At 36.2% G+C, this 17,745-nt stretch overlaps 1 protein-coding gene across 1 annotated transcript; it reads right to left on the reverse strand.

The window, feature by feature from the left end:
- Positions 1-340: 340 nt before the first annotated feature.
- Positions 341-9,050, reverse strand: LOC104163773 (E3 ubiquitin-protein ligase CBL-B-like). Its single transcript, XM_009702889.1, has 3 exons — positions 8,954-9,050; positions 6,325-6,444; positions 341-1,035 (listed from the first exon to the last, which is right to left on the reverse strand). Exons 1-3 carry the CDS (start codon positions 9,024-9,026, stop codon positions 773-775), a joined length of 456 nt encoding a protein of 151 aa, XP_009701191.1. The 5' UTR covers positions 9,027-9,050; the 3' UTR covers positions 341-772.
- Positions 9,051-17,745: the final 8,695 nt, after the last annotated feature.

Consider the following 17,745-nt stretch of genomic DNA (forward strand, 5'->3'; position numbering starts at 1 on the left):
GAACTCAGTATCACTGCTGCATGAAGTGTTTTATTTGTTGGTTGGGATTTTTTTGTGGAAACTGTGTATAAAAAGACTTTGAGGACTACAGGTCACGGAATTCATGTTAAACAGAAAGCTGTCCAACATTACTGTCAAAATACCTTTAAAAAGGCAGTTCATAGACAGAATATTGCATTTTACATTCAGATATTTCCTCTCTCAAAAGCAAAGGAATCTCAGAAGAAAAAATAAATCAGTAGTGAAGGCCACATACTTTTTGCATTTGATGAGCTGAAATGCAAAAACCAATTAAAGCATCTTGTAAGAGAAAAAAACAAAAACAAAACACACAGAGAACTTCTGGAAAGTGATGATTTAGTTGATGGGGTGGTCAGCATGGAAACTACTGGGAATGCTACAGCAGACCTGACCACAAGTACAAGGGAATATGAACAGGAACATAGTACAGGCACCAACTAGAAAACTGTAACTTGCCAACTTGTAAACAAGAAAAAGCATTTCACAGATTAAAAGTTCTAGGGAAGTAAACGTCCTTAAATTATTTTGTCAGTTCAACCCTGATTTAAAAAAGTATGGCTAGCAAAAATACATAAGCCTCAGCATATTTATAAGTCTTGATCAGAGCAGCCATGAGCCTTTGATAAACGGCTGGAAACAAACACCCTTTACTAAGGATGAAAGAAAAATAATCCATTCTCTTCTTTCTCTCATTCCCCAGTCCACACACGTATATGCAGAATTCACACGCTCCAAGAAAATCTTGATGCTGCTATAGATTGAGACGTGGGGAGACCGGTGGAGGAAAACAGACAAACTCTCTTAAAATACTACGGGCTACATCAACATTATTCTGGGCAATTTCAAGTGCCCTCTTGACTTCTTCAAAGGAATAGCCCTCTCCCATAAGTTTTGCAATTTTTGCGTCCACGTTTTCCATGGAACTGTCAGAGCTGTATGTTTTCCTGTGGTGTATTTCTGGTGCAGTCCTCCGAGGAAGCGGTTTGGGGGGCCTGGCTGGTGCTTGTGAACCATCTGTTTCAAAGGAGATAGAAATGATTATGAATTGGCTTAAAATTGTGTTATAGGTAGGTCAAGCCTCATGAAGCAGTTTAAAAAGTAAAGTTCTAATGAAACATGAAAGGATATTTTAATTCACTGATATATCTCATTTTAAAATTTGGATAGAAGCCGAATTCCACAAGAACATCCAAAATGGAAATAATGTCGTGAAATACTATGATAGGAATATGCAAGTTATAATCTGAATTATCCAAAGTTGGGACAAAAAGAAAGATGATGAAACAGCAAAGATGATGAAAATAACCAAACAACATTTTAAAGACTGTCCACTTCCAACCTACAGTTTGAGAACTTTTTCTTAGTCTGTTTTTTAAAAAAAAAAAAAATATTGATCACAATTTTATTCAGGATCGTAAGTTGTGCAGAAGAGGAATCCAGCCAAATATTCCTGAGGGAGAAAAATCCTTCACTTATTGGTACATCTTGCAGATTCTGTTCAATTGCAGTTTATTTCATGCATAGCAGCTACACATAAGTACAGAAATAACTGGTTTCTCAAAAGAACCTCTAGTCCAATTATTTTCAGTGGTGAGAACAGAACACGATCCTTCCTCTCCAGTCCCCCTTTGGAAATATCTCCCTTTTCCTTCTCTTCTATGGAAAGGTTACCTTCACAGTTAATACTGGTGCTAAGAATCATGATGTGCTGATGAAAAAAGCTAATATTCAAACTTGCTAATCTTCTCCGAGTCAAGAGTTTCATGCTCAGGTAAACTTGGTACTTTACTGAAACCTCTTTATCCTCACTGATTCCACAATAAGAAGGTTAAATACAAGCAGGCATAGAGCAGAAAACACTTTCAAGAGCAAAGTATTATAAAAAAAAGAAATCTTCAATCCTTCAAAAAGGGTTCTAAAAAGTTCCATCAACAGGGACTTTGATAGATAGATCAGAGGAATTTCTGTCTGTGTTTACTTACACTGACAGCAATGACATTTTGCAGCGTTAAGTACCTCAGAGAGAGTTTTTTAGTGATGAAAGAATGTTGTATTTCCAGTATTGCTGTTACAACATGCTACCTTATCATAACACTGGATAGAGAGAACTGTAATTCAACTGAGTGCATTAAACACTTCAGATGAATGAAAACAGTTCACATCAGTGAACGTCTAACCAAGGTGTATTTTTCTCTCAACCTTAGTTTCCATGCATTCAGATGAGAGTGTTACTATAAACGTTAATTTCATTTCTTAAATCAGAGAAGATAAGTAAAAAGTACTTTTAGCAAGATGGTGATACTCAGATAACAAATGGATGAGAGCAATTTGATTAAAAATTTACAGTAAAGTGCTAAGATTAATTTTGTTCTAATTTAATTGCCTATTTTCCTTGCAGATAGTTATGAGACAACCTACAGATAGTAAGGGCTATTTCGTATTTGTTACAATTTTTTTCTCTCTGAAGGTGAAAAGAATTCCATAAACGCTAAACATTCTAGTAAACACACCTGCAGCATATTCAAACCTGCTCTGAAGGTGTGGAAGAACCATGAAACACACCGGTTTGACAAATTAACTATATAGCTCAGGAAATGCGGTTAATCACTAAAAACCAAATCAGAAACAAGTTCAAATTTCTCACTTCACTTATTTTAGAAAACTCAAAACTATAACAGAATAATATTATTTAAATTTAAAATAATAGTGTATCATGTTAGAATCAGTTTTCTTTCACAAACATTTCAAACTGTTTCAATATGCAATTTCATTATGGACTTCATTTCTATAGAGGACGAAACAAAATTAATTTGCAAACTTTACATTTTCCCCTGGGCTTGGAGTACAGAAAAAACTCGTTATGCATAGATCAGATCCTTGTGCCTGTGTTACATGAGATATTTTTTGCTCTACTCAGTCTAATACAGGCTTAAAACTGAAGTTGTTTCTTATTTAAAACCTTCCCTTTGCTGCAGCTTCCAAACAAACTTCACTAAGCAATCACATCATTTATAAAGGTCATTTTTAATTCTGTCAGCAGATTTGCAGCATAGGCATTTTATTCTGACTTCAGTGACATCTCTCTATAGCACAGATACTTTAAGATCTTCAGCCCTCTAACTCAATTCCCATTATTATTTTTTTAAGCACTGACATCTCTTTCAATATCTTCACATCCATATAAAATTTTAGCTGAAGCTGGGTATCACATTGGATCCAGAGCTTAAAGATACTAAGCCTAAGCTGCATGTCCATCTGGACACTAAGATAGAGGTATTTAAGCAGGACTTTCCTTCCCAATCTCCCATCCTCTCTGATGTTTCAGCCACTGTGCATGCCTAACTAAAAATTCAAATAGATTTTCTAATTGTGTAATTCAATTAACAGTTTCTATAGCAAGGATCTTCCTCCATCACTCACATTTCTGTAATTCAGCACTAGATTTAACCCTTAGGTAACAGCTTAGTATAAAGGCAGACACAGGCTCATTTAGTAAGTGTTTAAAAAGTGCAGAAAAATTTGTAAGGTGAGAGCTCTGTGGCACAGTGGGAAGAGGGTATTTGTAATGATGCCAACTGTCTCTTCCTCTCTGCTGTGAAATGGCCCTCTGCTTTTCTTCCCTCGCCACGGTCCGTCACCGACAGACCGAGAAGCATCAGAGAAGCAGGTGACAAAGGGTTCTTGTGCGAGGCCCTCCGTGGAGCAGTGGGAAGCAGCTACATCCAACCTAACTGGGGTATGGGAACAAAGCATACCCAGGGGACATCTATACGAAGGAACTGAGAGAGCAGGGAGAAAGTGAGAAAAGACATATTGGTCCATCAAGCTCTTAGGTACGATCTTCATATTTTGCATTACTGTGGCACATTATTCCCCCTAGGATTAATTGAAATCCACCCTGAAATAATACGGGATGCCTTCCTCCTAACATTTCCATGTAAAGGAATTTAAATTTGCAAGCAAGTGCTTTAATAAGGCCAGGTGAATGAACAGGCAGTAGACAAAGATACTTAACTAGCCATTTGAATTAATTTCTTACAGAATAGCTACACTCAATAAAATACAGCAGACATCTATATTAGAAGCCTAATTTTCTCTTATCTTTCCCATGTATCATTGACTGTATTTAGGTAAAATATGCTAATTAATAGCAGTATCTCCTTCTCTTGCTTTTATTGTAATAATTTTTTAAAAGTTATATTTAAGAAGTTTGAAAAACCATGCCTTTGGGATAGTTAGGTGCATAGTTGAGAACTATTTCTTAAGTGTTCAATACTGAATATGTTGCTGCATTAGAATAAATTTCTCATTACATGTTAACGATTCAGTTAAACATCACGACAGCAATCTTAAAAACAGTCAAACTGAAGCACAGAATTTAAAGGACTCCCCATGCCACTCTAGGGAGCCAGTGGCTAAATTATAATTAGATTTTAGAGAGAACATTTCTTTTCCAGCTAGTTCAAAGAATCGCCATACAAAAGGGCTAAAATGAAGAATCTCCTAAGTGAACTGATTAGTTCAGAATAAATGCAAAAACAAAAGTTCTGAATGCAGTTACACTCTCTACATTGTCTTTTAAAATCATAGATGAAGGTGAATCAGTTCATCCTGAAGCTCATCAGTTCTGTTCCACAGAATTACTGCCACTGTAAAAACAACTTTCCAATTAAGAGTATGACATGATCTATCACATAGTTTTCATTTAATTGAAACTAAATTTAATATCTTGCTGCACATCATGCTGATTTAGAATAATATTTATAGCAAAGGTTGACACCTGTGGGTGTTTCAGAAGATGGCTGTGGGAAACATACAGGTAGAAAAGTATTTATTAAGTGACACGAGAAAGCTCCAAGGTCTTAAGTAGCAAGCATCTTGCAGTGATTTAGGAAAATTAAAAATTGTTCTACCACAGAATTGCAAGAAATGCAGGAAAACTCCGTAGCTTTAAAAAGTAGTTATATCATTGTTATAATTTGTATTACAAAAGAATTTAAAATGCCCTAAATACATCAGGTTAACATTGTGAGACAAATAGATTCCTAAGTGTCACATATAAAACATGCATTATAAAACTTTTTTTTTTCCTAACAGTGGGGAAAAAAAAGAGAAACACTGTTATATTAGTAGAGGTATCCTCTCAAAACTGCTACTATTTACCAAAGGCATCACACTAATTCTCAAATATGCTATTCATAAAAAATCCTGTAGCACTCTTCAGGCTTACTTAATTTCCCCTGTACTTTAAGTTGGAAAAATATATTCTTTCTTTCCTATAACCCATCAGAGTGGGACTACATATTTGTGAGAAGGAGACATATAATTACTATTAAAAAACCCATCATTTTCCCACTTGTGACTGTTGCAATTAAACACTGATGATCAGTACAACTGAAAGACTAGAGAAGTCCCTTTCTTTTGTTATGCATTAGAAAACAGTTTTCACGCACAATTCTCTCTTATCTGGATAATGAATAATGGTTCAAAGCATCACTTGGCTCTTTGTTTGTGTGGTCTCTCAACACAGCAAAATGATGTAGGTGGCACAATCCTCCCCCTTCCCCAGACACCATGCACATCTAAAGAAAAGAAAATTGGTCTAAAAATTGGTAAAAGTACTTTGAAATACAGGTAATACTGGTAGTGTTATTATTTTAATTATTTTGAGTAGCTTTCCTTTAAATACTATTCATGTTACCTGAAAACCATAAGCAAAATTTCTAAGGCAGAGGAATTGCTTCTATTGTACCTGTTCCACTGCAAATTCTAATTGGGTTTGGTTCTTAGTGTTTTATTAAAAAACATATAAAAATTTTCTTAGAAGTTCAGACAAGCATTAGCAAAAACGACCAGAAAATAATAATATTTTAGAATACGAAGCTTTTGGTTGGTTTGTTTGGTTTGGTTTTTTTGAGGTTTTTTTTAGGAGCAATGAAACAAAGATGGAACTGAGGTGTATGGTCCCTGCAGGACTTCTGACCTCTTGTGAGCTTTAACGGTGGCAGAAAAATCTGTGCCTTTCTCAAAAAAGAAGGAGTACTAGAACTCACATAGCAATCAGTTTGGCAGCTATTGAAATTGATGCTGTAATATCTACATCTACAGACAACAGGTTGCCACTTCCACCTTTACTGCAGAACTTTAATCTCTATTATCCTTCGACGATTTCATATTTTTGTAAAGCAGTATTACCATTCCCGTTTGTTGCCCGGAATGACAAAAATCTCATTGGACTTTATGGATGAAAGTTATTTGCTTCATAAAGTTCTAACTTTCTACAAGAACAGTTTTCTACCTTACCTGAAGAGGGAGGAAGTTGATCATAGTCTTGAGATGTCCTGTTTGTTTTGACATTTTCTCCAGTTACTCTACGAGCAGGTGGCAAAGGAACATGACCAGTTGTTGGATCAAAATGGGGATCTGTAATAACAGAAAAAAAAAAAAGGTGTTTTAGAGTAATTAAAATTATTATTTGGGGGAGGGTTGATGCATAGAAGCTAGGCTTAAAATAGCTTTCCTTTAGACAGAGGAGCCAGGAATCCAAACAGAGGTGTCCCCCACAGAGCATGTGCGTATGCACGTATACATCCAGATTCAACACTTGCATAGTAGACCTGTAACTATGTCTTGATGCGACAAAAACAAGAGCACAGCTCAAAGGCGGTCTGTCCGGCACTGACCACAGCTCTTCTGTTTACACCCATGAGGCAGGCACCTTTCAATTATCCAACCGTGACACTGCTAGGATTGTGGCTGGCAAAGCATGGCAGAGGTTGCAAAGCCTGAAGCAGCACAATTAGAAATATTCCAGCTATTCAGTTTGGTTAGAGCTTCATAATGCTTCGGTGCTTTGCAGTTCACGAAGACTGCAGGGCAGATTTCCTATTCATACAGTCCCAACTACGGGTAAATGTTACAGGGACTGGTAAAGGCTGTGACTAGGCTTTTCAGTTGTCATTGCTGATTACAGGAACAGAATTTAAAAAATGAGAGAAATATATAGTACTGGCATATTGTCTCCTTTTTTTGTTTTTTGTTTTTTTTTTTTTGTTTTTTTGGCTACTGAAGATGCAGCTGAGCAAGTGTTAACATCATCCTGGACCTGGCTTCTGCTCTGGACTCGTAAGAGTGTTTGTATGCAAGTGCAACTTCTTGCTGTTGCTGATGATGAGATTATTATTCTAATCTGACAGGCTCTGATGGATAGCTGAGAAATCACCCCCAAGACTTGTATGGAAACCAATCATCAAAAACTCATCATAAATCATCTGCAGCAGTTTATTTGACAAGATGCAAAGTGAGTAATATGGCTTTAGAAATACCATATGAATAAAAAAAGACCAATCCACACAACCATGCATGCCTAAATAGTTGTACACACTTCTAAGATTAATGAAAACTGCTGCTGTAAGATTGTATTCACTATGCAAATATGAAGAACAATACATGGCCATAGATACATTTTCCAGATTTTTAATTAAAAGCTATTAAATGATTTTTAACACTATCAGTGATGTTTCTTAGCTTATTTGGAAATAACACTTAATAATTTAAAACTCTGTATGATTCTGGGAACTGCACACAGGTAAGACGGAGCTTGTGTATGTCTGTGCTTGAGAGTTCCTATTTTTCCTCTCCATTCCCATTAGAACTGAACGATGCAGTGTGTTTTTCTGCATCAGATGATACAATTGAGGCCACTCATACAGACTGGACTGCTGAAGATTACGTTATTTTTATTTTGAAGTGAAGAAGATAAATTAATTCCTGGCCCTGTATTTATGAAGATCAACCTTTACATCCTGTAACGTGTATGTCTTTTTACCTGGATGTATTCGGAGGCTTATATGACAAAATAACACATCGAGTTGAATTGGCACTATAAAATATATGCAGTTTTGGCAAATTATTCAATGTTAGGCCTTCACCAGTGGCAAAAAATACATAATAAAAACACTCCATAAAAGGTCACTCCAGTTCAACTAGCTCACTTTCATCCCACAGATCCTGTGATGCTATTGCCAAAACATTTCAACTTATCCCTCTCCACACAGCTTCTAAAAAAACAGATAGGAAGACATCTAACCATGCCGCAAGATAGATAATCACTGAAAATATTCCTGGCACAAGTAAACTGGAGACACCAACATCCTTTAGAAGCTTCCACAGAGCAAAAAAAAAAGTCACTTCACAGGTATGCACTATAACCCACAACAATCCTGTTGGAATCTGTATCATCATCAGCAAACATATTCAACTTAATTAACCTGACAACCAAACACTTTTCAACTAAAAGACAAAAACTGTAGATTGTGAACATAGCTTTTATACCTTTTACAAGCAAAATATCAGACTGAAAAAGTGCCACAGTGATTCATGGGGAGAGATAGGTGAAAACTTGACTTATGAAAAAGGTTATGAACCACAGGCATCTGCAACTGTGTTCACAATGAATATAGCTTTGCAGCAAAATTTAGTGACAGTTCTAACAAAACAGAATGCTCTTTTCCGTTATTTTCTAGTTTTTCCCCAAGTTCCAACTTGAACATAAACCCCATGAGTTATGTTTTACTATAGAAAACAATGGAGTTAACAGAAGGATAGACTAGTATCACAGATTACAACAGAAAACTCGGCACTTCACAAGTAACAACTCTTACTAGAAAAGTACAATTTACTAAAATGTCTAGCCTGGTATAGAAATATCAACCTTATTTCACTACTTAGTGATAACGACAAGTTAAATCTTTTTATATTCTGAGTTGTTTCATCTCCTCCCTTAAAAAAACTTCTATTTTTTAATATTTTGTATAATGAAGTATAGACAAAACAGACTTCTGAAGCCTGATGACAACTTTATCACAGAACAGGTAAGCTTCTGAAGTGAAGGAAAATGAAATAAAATACAATGTTTCCTTTGTATTCCTACCAGAATGAAGGAACAGTTCATGTCCTGAAGGAGGTCGGCTTCCTGAGCCAGCAGGTTTTGTGTGCTCAATCATGCTGTGCCGAGCAGGTGGTGGTGGTGGTGGTAGTGAAGGCGGTGAGTTATCAAATGCATCTTCGCCTGCATTTTAGAAAAGAATTATTAGATGAGGAAAACTTCATTAAGGACTGTAGAATAAAGAGTGAAGCTTAAAACTTGTTTTTCTCGGGCTGCTGAGAGTCCTAGGGTTCATCTGGCAGTTCAGTGACTCCAGAGAGGAAATTGTAAACCTGACTCTTACTATGTACAATCCTCTTCTAAAATATGCTCTGAATGGCCTTTTGCAGTGCTCCGTTTCTTTTCTGGGATGGGGGGAGAGGTTTCTTTCAGTGGCTCAAGTGCAAAGAAGGTATTATAATGAAAGCTTCACTGAATATCACTGTAGAATAACAGCTATGTTTCAGTGGCTAAGCAAGTACATTTATATTCAAACCCCAATGCTGACTACATTGAATCTGCTACATTTATACTGTGTATTATCTTTAACTGCTGTTCTAAAGCTCTGACCCCACATATAAACTCAATTTTCTACAGCTTGGCAAAAGAATGTACCCTTTACATAAAGGTGGTGCAGACAGGACTAGGGTTACCAAGTAGCGTGATTTTTATGTGTTGTTCTGCCTTCAATTCTATGTACTCTCACAACTCAGGAACACTTCAGGGACTGGAGAGAGTATAGTACAGGAACATGGCAAATGTTCAAAAGGTTTTATGGAACCAGAAAACTGGATGATGACACATAGAGATAAACACAATCAGGCAGCTGAGTTTTTCAATGAAGGTGTGGGTGGTAGCCAAGCACAGCTTCAGTATATATGTAAGAGCTCACTGCCTCTTGTGTAGAACAGAACAGAAATCAGGGTCGAAAAAGAGAGCTTTTGGTGACCACAGGCAGCAGTGAGTTTTGAACTGTCCCTCGATAGTGGAAAAAACCCAGAAATAAACTTATTAATTTAATTTAGTTTTCTTTGACTTAAATACCACCTCTTTGGGATTCTTCTTTGTATTTGATAAAAGAAATTGAATTATTTAAGCTACAATAGGAAAGCCCTCCACTCTTGCATTAAATTGCAATGCTCAAACTTCATATTAAGGGAGAAAAAATTACAATGTATTTTAGGGAAAATGGTTTTGCTTTTCTTTATAGCTTGAACACAGATTTAGTATGCCTTTTCATCTGGCTTGCATGAGGGCTTACAGACAGATATCAAGTACAGATCACTGATACAAATATTGACTTACAGCTGTAAGATTTAGCCCATAGCTTGTCTGGTACTCTTAATATACTCAACATTGGTCGTTTTTCAATAAACATGGCATTTGGTTCATCTAGGCAATGTTAACCATTAAATGTAATCAGCAAAAAGTCTGCAACCTAAAGGGGGCACCAGAAGATCATAATCGGAGGGTGTCCTGTTGAGCAAAGAGCTGTGTTTTGGGTTGTCTCTGGTAGGAGGTCGTGCAGGTGGCAAAGGTACCGGAACAGTAGGTGCATCATAGACATCTCCTGAATGACACAATCACAAGAAGTGAATGTTTTCTTGCTGTATCCCTAGAACAGCACAGAGTAAATTTTCTTGTTAAATAGTGAAAAATAAAAACATACCTAACTCTGGATGCTTTGATTTCTTCATCTCAGAAGTAGTACTGTGTGTTCCATTCGTTACTCCAGCACATTGACCATTCTCACACACCCTGAAGACAGACATTAAACAGGAAGCAATCAACCAGTTATCCAAGTATTAATTCCCAGAATGACCAAGCACCTAGGCTGGCAGTTCATTATATGGAAACGAATGAAAGACGATAGGCTGCATAAATTTTAACATTTATGGTTTTTTACATTGAGAGCAGATACTGGTGAAGCATCAGTAAAACTGCTTTGAAGGATTATACTGCTTTCTTGGTGGGATACTGACGTAACTTAAATAACTTACTCAAGGCTGCAATACAAGATAGAGGAAGAACTAACATTAAACATAGTCCTCACTCCAGAGCTCAGATCATTAGTTTATTCACTCAGTTGTCACAGTCTCAATCCTATTTCACCTTCCCAGCTGTTGAATTTTCTCTAGCAGAAATATGATAGAGAGAAACGTGGATTTTGGTAATTATCTACACTGAAGTACACAGAAAAGTCATTAAATAAAACAAAACAACAAAAAACCCAAATAGAACACCACAACACACCACTAGCAATAACAAATTTCAACTAAAGTCTTAGCCAAACACTAAAAAAAAAAAAAAAAAAAAAATATTCAACTACCCAAAGCAGTTTTGCAGGCACCTATTCATGTCTGTGTCAAAAAGCTGAGTCTCGCTGATACTTCTACCACAGTTTACTGATTTTTTTAAATGGAAGCATATTACACCCCCAAAATTCAACAACAGTATCAAATTAAATATGAAAATCATCTAAACCAAACAGTACAAAGTTGCCTATAATCTTGTCAGAAAAATACTGGGGATTGTTTTTGTAAGATGACTCTGTTCAAATATGGCAGGGAAAAACACAAAACAAAAGCCTTTTCATAATATTAAATACTGTTTAAATAAATGTGAAAGAACTGGGAAATTACCCCTGTCATTGGAACTGTGGACCCTGAATACTCAGAAAGAACCAGAGAGTTTCTTTGGAAAAAGGCCACCACGCTAAGCAATTCCAGCTTAAAAATAAAAATCTCAACCCATCATGCACCATTATTACTAAATACTGGCAAATCTGCTAGAGCTAAAATTTCAGATCTCAGGTTTCTACTAATAGTATGAACATTAATAAACCTATCAGCTTTGGCCATATGGAAAGGAGGAATGAATAAAGGTCTGGAATCACTTATAAACAGGAATCACATATAAACAGGAAAGAGGAAGTGAAATTGTGTTTGTGGTCCCAAGAGTTATAACTAGGAGTAATGAAATAAACGTAAGAATAATTACAAGACTTAAAAAACGAAACAAAACAAAAAAACTAACTGTAAGAGCTATTTTGTTATGAATTAATTTCCCCAGGGAAGTGGTAGAGGAAGTGTTGCTTCTATCTTTGAAATTAGACTGGTTCAATCTCACAAATGCTGTAGATGTAACACTTCCTTTGACTCCTCAGCATATATACTAAGTGACTAAGAATATTTTCTACTTTAATTTGAATCTATTCTGCATTTTCAACAATCTAACCAGCCACAGGTAGCAAGATAACAACATGGAACCACCTCAGAAGTATTGAGGTCATAATGAGCCCCGTTAATTGATCAGTTTACACATCACGCTGAAATACCTGTTTACATCAACAGTAAAGGACAGAAAGAAGGGCAGCAAATGACGGCCAGCAAGCAAGCCCTCTATCCTTCTCATTTCCTTTTGGAAAAAGATTTATTAGGAAAAGGTAGTGAACGTAATAATGTATTATTCTTCTAACAGTAGCCTAGTTAGTAATGCTGAAATTCTTTCCCTCCATTTCTTATTGCTGAACTTGTCCTATACCTGGGAAGAGATGATCACCTGCTACAAACCAATTAACTGATCTACCAGAAAATAAGACTGTGAATCTTTTTTTGCATTATTCTTGTAATATTTTTAGCAGTGTGGTATCTACTGGTCCTAAAGGAAATACAAATTTGGGGGCAGGACAGAAGAATTACATAATACCTAAATTACAAAACACCAAGAAGAAATTTTGTAGGCTCTTTAGTTTACTGAAAACTCTAAGTACTATTCAAGAACTGAGGAAGCAATGCTCAGGAAAGAGACAGAGAAGGTGACACTGGGGGACAGAATTGCAAGGTGCTAAAAATCTATGACAAAAAAAAAATTGTTGTTAACAGTTTTGCTAAACAACATTGAAAAGTTAAGCTTTTATTGACACTCCCCTCCCCATGAGATTAAAAGAAGTGCATTGAAAGAACACAGCATCAACCAGAATCAAGATTCTTTTTGAAAGCTTTAGCTCAGCTTTCATATCTAAGAAGTGACATTAGCTAAAAGAAGACATTTTAAGTATATATATTCATACACAAATTTTCAATAGCATTTTCTTTTTTTTTTTTAATGCTTAGAAGAACGGTTTGTTTTGAATTAAAATTCTCATCAGAATATATAATAAGAAGAGTTGGTGGTTTTAATCATAGAGCAACCTGAATGGCAAACTGAGGTATTTTCTCTGTAGCAAGTCCTGGATTAATGCCAAAAAAGCTCACCATAAGCACAAAGTATGCTACCTAAAAAATAAACTAGGAAAAAGTTTGAAAACTGCTTTCCGTCTACAGCCTCTATTAATAATTCTAATAGCCTGGTGAAATCCTGTACCAGCCAATTGAAAGCACTCAACTCTTTTTTCTCCAAAGAAGGAAACCAGAAAATGAGAAGTTTCTAGTTTTCCAGCCGGTTATTTTCTCAAGAAACTTTCAGGGTGCATCTAGATACTAGCAGTTCAGTTCAGGTCAGGAGTATGAATTGAAACAAACCTCCACAAGTCATCCCCACTTACAGCACTTTGGTTTACATCGCAGAGAAGTTCCAGAGCATGCAAACTCAATTGCTTCTGGATGAGGTTAACTCAAAAGATGTCCTGCAGGAGCTCATCCAATGTGCTGCAATTACTAAAGAGTACTCCAGCCACAGGACCATGTTAAGGCTAGTCTGAATCCAAAACTTACCAAAACACAACAGCGTGGATGTGGGGTCCCTGGAGTCAATTGGTCCCCTCTACAGACTCACTCCTATTGTACCACACTACTTGCTAACCAAGACATAGCCCTCAGAAGCTGCTAAGCCAAGGTAATCTGTTCACAGGCTGCTCTCTCCTGTTGCAGACATCTTGTCTAAGGAAGGTTACATCCTGTATAACTGTAGTCATGCAAGCAACTCAGCCTCTATTAGATGACTTTGCATGGCACAGAAAGACATTCCCATCCAGAAGAACAACACAGATAAAAAAATGGCATAAGTAAAAAGGATTAGGACCTTGGATTTTTTAATTTTTCTTCCCATTTTTCTGCTTAGCCAACACTGAGAGTTTTATTCATCATTGATTTTTATTATTTATTTTTTTTAAGTCTGATACTGTAGATAGGAATTTAAGTACTCAAGATCATAAAGCTTAGACAACTGTGTAATATTCACGTCTATGCAGTAAAGGCTGGATCAGCATTTCTAATAAAGACAGAATTTTTAACCTGCATGCAAGGAGTGATCAGGTTATGACCCTTTTTCCACCTGTTCTAAATTCTGATTAAGGAGGTCTAAAAATTGTAATTGGCTAATTTTAGGGTAAGAGACATGTCGAGCTTTATTGATGGTGGGTCCTTGACATCACATTCTGACAGAGAGAAAAAAATGGCAATATGTCACTGCATTCTTTAATAGCAGAAGAGTCTGAACTTTTTAGATCAATACTTGATTTTAGTATCATACTTTTGACCTACAAGACCAGTAGAGAATTGGCCCTTCTTTTTCCCAAGACTTATTCTCTTAATTCCAGACTTTCAGATTTTTTTATGAGTCAAAGTCCAAGAAGTTCAACATGAATGACACAGCTTTCAGTTGCCATGGCCCTTGGCTCCAAACCTCCTTGCCAGAATCCATTAATAATTCAGAACTGTGAAAGTTTGGAGATACTATTTTAGAACACATTTAAAGCAAAAGAGATATATTCCAACTGAATTTTAAAAAAGGTTCTCTTCCTGAGAAGCACAAAGAAAATATGCTGTGAAACAGGCTCAAAAAGCTAAAGAGACATAGTACACACAGGACAAAAAGAGAATAAAAGTATGTACATACAGCTGCCAATTCACATATTTTTCGGGACTGCATTGCTTCTTAAAATTAATCATATAAAATGTGAAAGTTTAAGATTTTCAAAGCTGACTTTGGCAATTTCAGTCACACAGTTCTCCTTAAAATTAAATTAAGGAGAGGGTTGAATCACCTGGTCAGTTCTGAAAACCTCAACCTAAGGGAAAAAAGCATCAACTGCAGAAATGGTAATCAAAAGCAAAAAATACCCAGTTCGGACACAACAGAGATACAATAAAGTGAACTTTACAAGTTTATGACTGTGGTGGTGGTCAAATGAAATAGAGGCACAAGTAAATTAAGCTTGAAAAGATAATACATTTTAGAAGGCAGGCAAGCTTATTCATCATTATAAATGATGAATACAGTTAAATTTTTGAAAAAGCAGAGTTTTTGTAAATAAATTGCCTTCAAACTGCTAAATGATCTTACCTAGCAAGAGGTTTTATATTATGACCATGAGGTGGTTGTGAGCTCAGTATTACAGGATGTGAAGAAGGAACTTTGTACTCATCATCATCATCTGTGTGGTCCCTTGATTTATCAGACAGAGAATTTGCTGAAGGAACAGGGCATCTAAGGAGATGAGAAAAAGATTAGTTTTGCTTTAACTGTTACATAGTTGACCTCAGTATAATACAGAAAATACTCCTCTTTAGCCTAAATATCCTTAATACATGTCTGCTACATATAAGGTAACAAAATCACCATGTCAAACTAAAACTTGTAAGGTTACTGGCTTTTTTGTCACTGAGAATGCATAGAGAAAAGGGCAGCTGACCTTCTAAGAGTTAAATAGCTACTTTAAGCAAGCACAACTTGTAGAGAATTGCAAAGTATTAGAGCACTAAATAGGCACTTACAAGGCTGAACCTGTTTGCACTTATCAAAAGAACTAAATAAAAGTTAATTTGGGGCAAATAGTATTTAGCAGGGCTCAGTGAGGCAGTGGACATTCACCCTTTCAACGAAGTCTTGTTCCACCCATAACATTATCAAATTCCCAGAATTTGCCTGTTTTTTAAATTATTTTTACTTCGAACAATAATTGTCTTTAATCGTCCTCCCAGACACTGATTTATATCACTTCTTGAAAGCAGTCAAAGTCCAGGAAAGAGGTGGACTTTATAATCTCCATTTACAGTTATCAAGTTCTGTGGTGAAGAATACTGCTATATATGAGACTTCTTTTAAAAAGAAAAACTAACTCCTACTATCTGATTTTCTGTTATATGAGCGTAAACAGAATGATGGGCAAAACTTCCATTTTAGCAAGCAGTCCAAGGAAAGTAATTTTGTTAGATATTAACAAGCTCAACATAGCTTTTGGTCTTCATAAAATAGAACTAGCTAGGTTATAGGTCTATCAATCATATACTAGCAATCTAACAATCAATAACATCATCTACTCTTTTATACACAGAGCCCCTCTGTTCATAGCAATTACTCCAATGCATTAAGCTAAATAAGAAACTCACAAAACATCTGAAATACGAAAGCTTACATCAAGGACTTAATTTGACTTCAGCTTGGTCATACATGAAAACCACAAACAGAAGTTTGATTCTTAAACTAGCTGAACATAAAGAGCAGTAAGTGTATAACTTCAAAAATGATCTGGATGTCACATTATGCAGTGAATAGTACCTTTATTCTTTGCCATAAAAAAAGCCAACAGCTGGAGGACCTTGAATAAAGGTGTGCAATGCATCCACAGCCATTTTGATTTGTTACTTGAAAGTATGGCTAATGGCCCCTGAGCTGAACTACATGCTTCATGACAAGACACATCTAGTTCATACATCATTTAGGGAAGTTCTTAAGGACCATAAGGAAACATAAGAACGGAGTGGACATACTTTCTCTTACTGTGGTCTAATTAGTTTGATTTTATCATAAGGGCAAGAGCTGAATGACAGGTCAGGCCTATCTCCTCAATTGTTCAACACAAGCAGCACCTGACTCGCACAGTACGCTTCTTCACAAAGGAAAAACATGTCTTTCACTATTTACTGTAGATGATGCCACATGACTTCAGAACATCCAGGTATTCTGTGAGCAAAAACAAGTAACTAACTACCATGAGTACTAGCCAGTCAATAAATAATAAATAAACAAAAAAAAAGGCAGAAAGAAAAAGAACAGAAAGGAGACAGATATGCTGCTTTTCTTTGAATATATTCAGAGTCTAGAGCTCCCTAGCTACTTGTAACTTCTCAGATACTCCTTCCTTCAATCGGTAATGTACTTTAGACTTCAGAAACAAGCTCATGAAAGATGAGAATCCAACTTCTTTTGCAAAGACTTACGAGTCAAAGATGGGGGAAAGGAGATTTATGGCACTGAACTGCAAACTCTATATTGCAGTTTTCAACCACCTTCTGTAGAGGGAGCAAAATTTCACACAGCAATGGAGTGTGAAATTGCTTTTTCTGTCCTTGATTTCTTAGATGGCCAAGAGGCTGTGTCACTGCTGTACGGTCATTTAAAGAACAGAAGGTAAAAATGTACTGGGACAATGAGAACTCTGTAGTATTCTCAGGTATGCAGCTGAAAGGCCCACAAAGAATAAATTTTGTCATTTCTGTGGACATGCAATCATTCTTACATGGCAATCCAACATGTTCTGGAGATGTTTTTTTATATATGTATATAAGCCTGTATCTTTTGAAAATAATCACAAATTGAATTACTGGCTTCTGCAGATAGCAATGTTTGAAATATTAGTATCTAGACCAGAAATGTCCAATACTGACCAAACCAGGTTGATAGTACTGTTTGAGGCCCTCTTCAAGGTTATTACTGGGAAAAAACCCAAACAAAACCCCTCTTCTCTGCTGAGAAATTGTTACTGCTTTGGAGCTATTATTAAAGACCTAAGTTCCAAGTCTCCTGCTTCTGAGTGCTGTGTAGCCTTAGACACATCTTTCACATTTGTAAAGTCT

The sequence above is a fragment of the Cariama cristata genome, unplaced genomic scaffold (genome assembly GCF_000690535.1).
Source record: "Cariama cristata isolate BGI_N322 unplaced genomic scaffold, ASM69053v1 scaffold7526, whole genome shotgun sequence".
Classification (NCBI taxonomy): domain Eukaryota; kingdom Metazoa; phylum Chordata; class Aves; order Cariamiformes; family Cariamidae; genus Cariama; species Cariama cristata.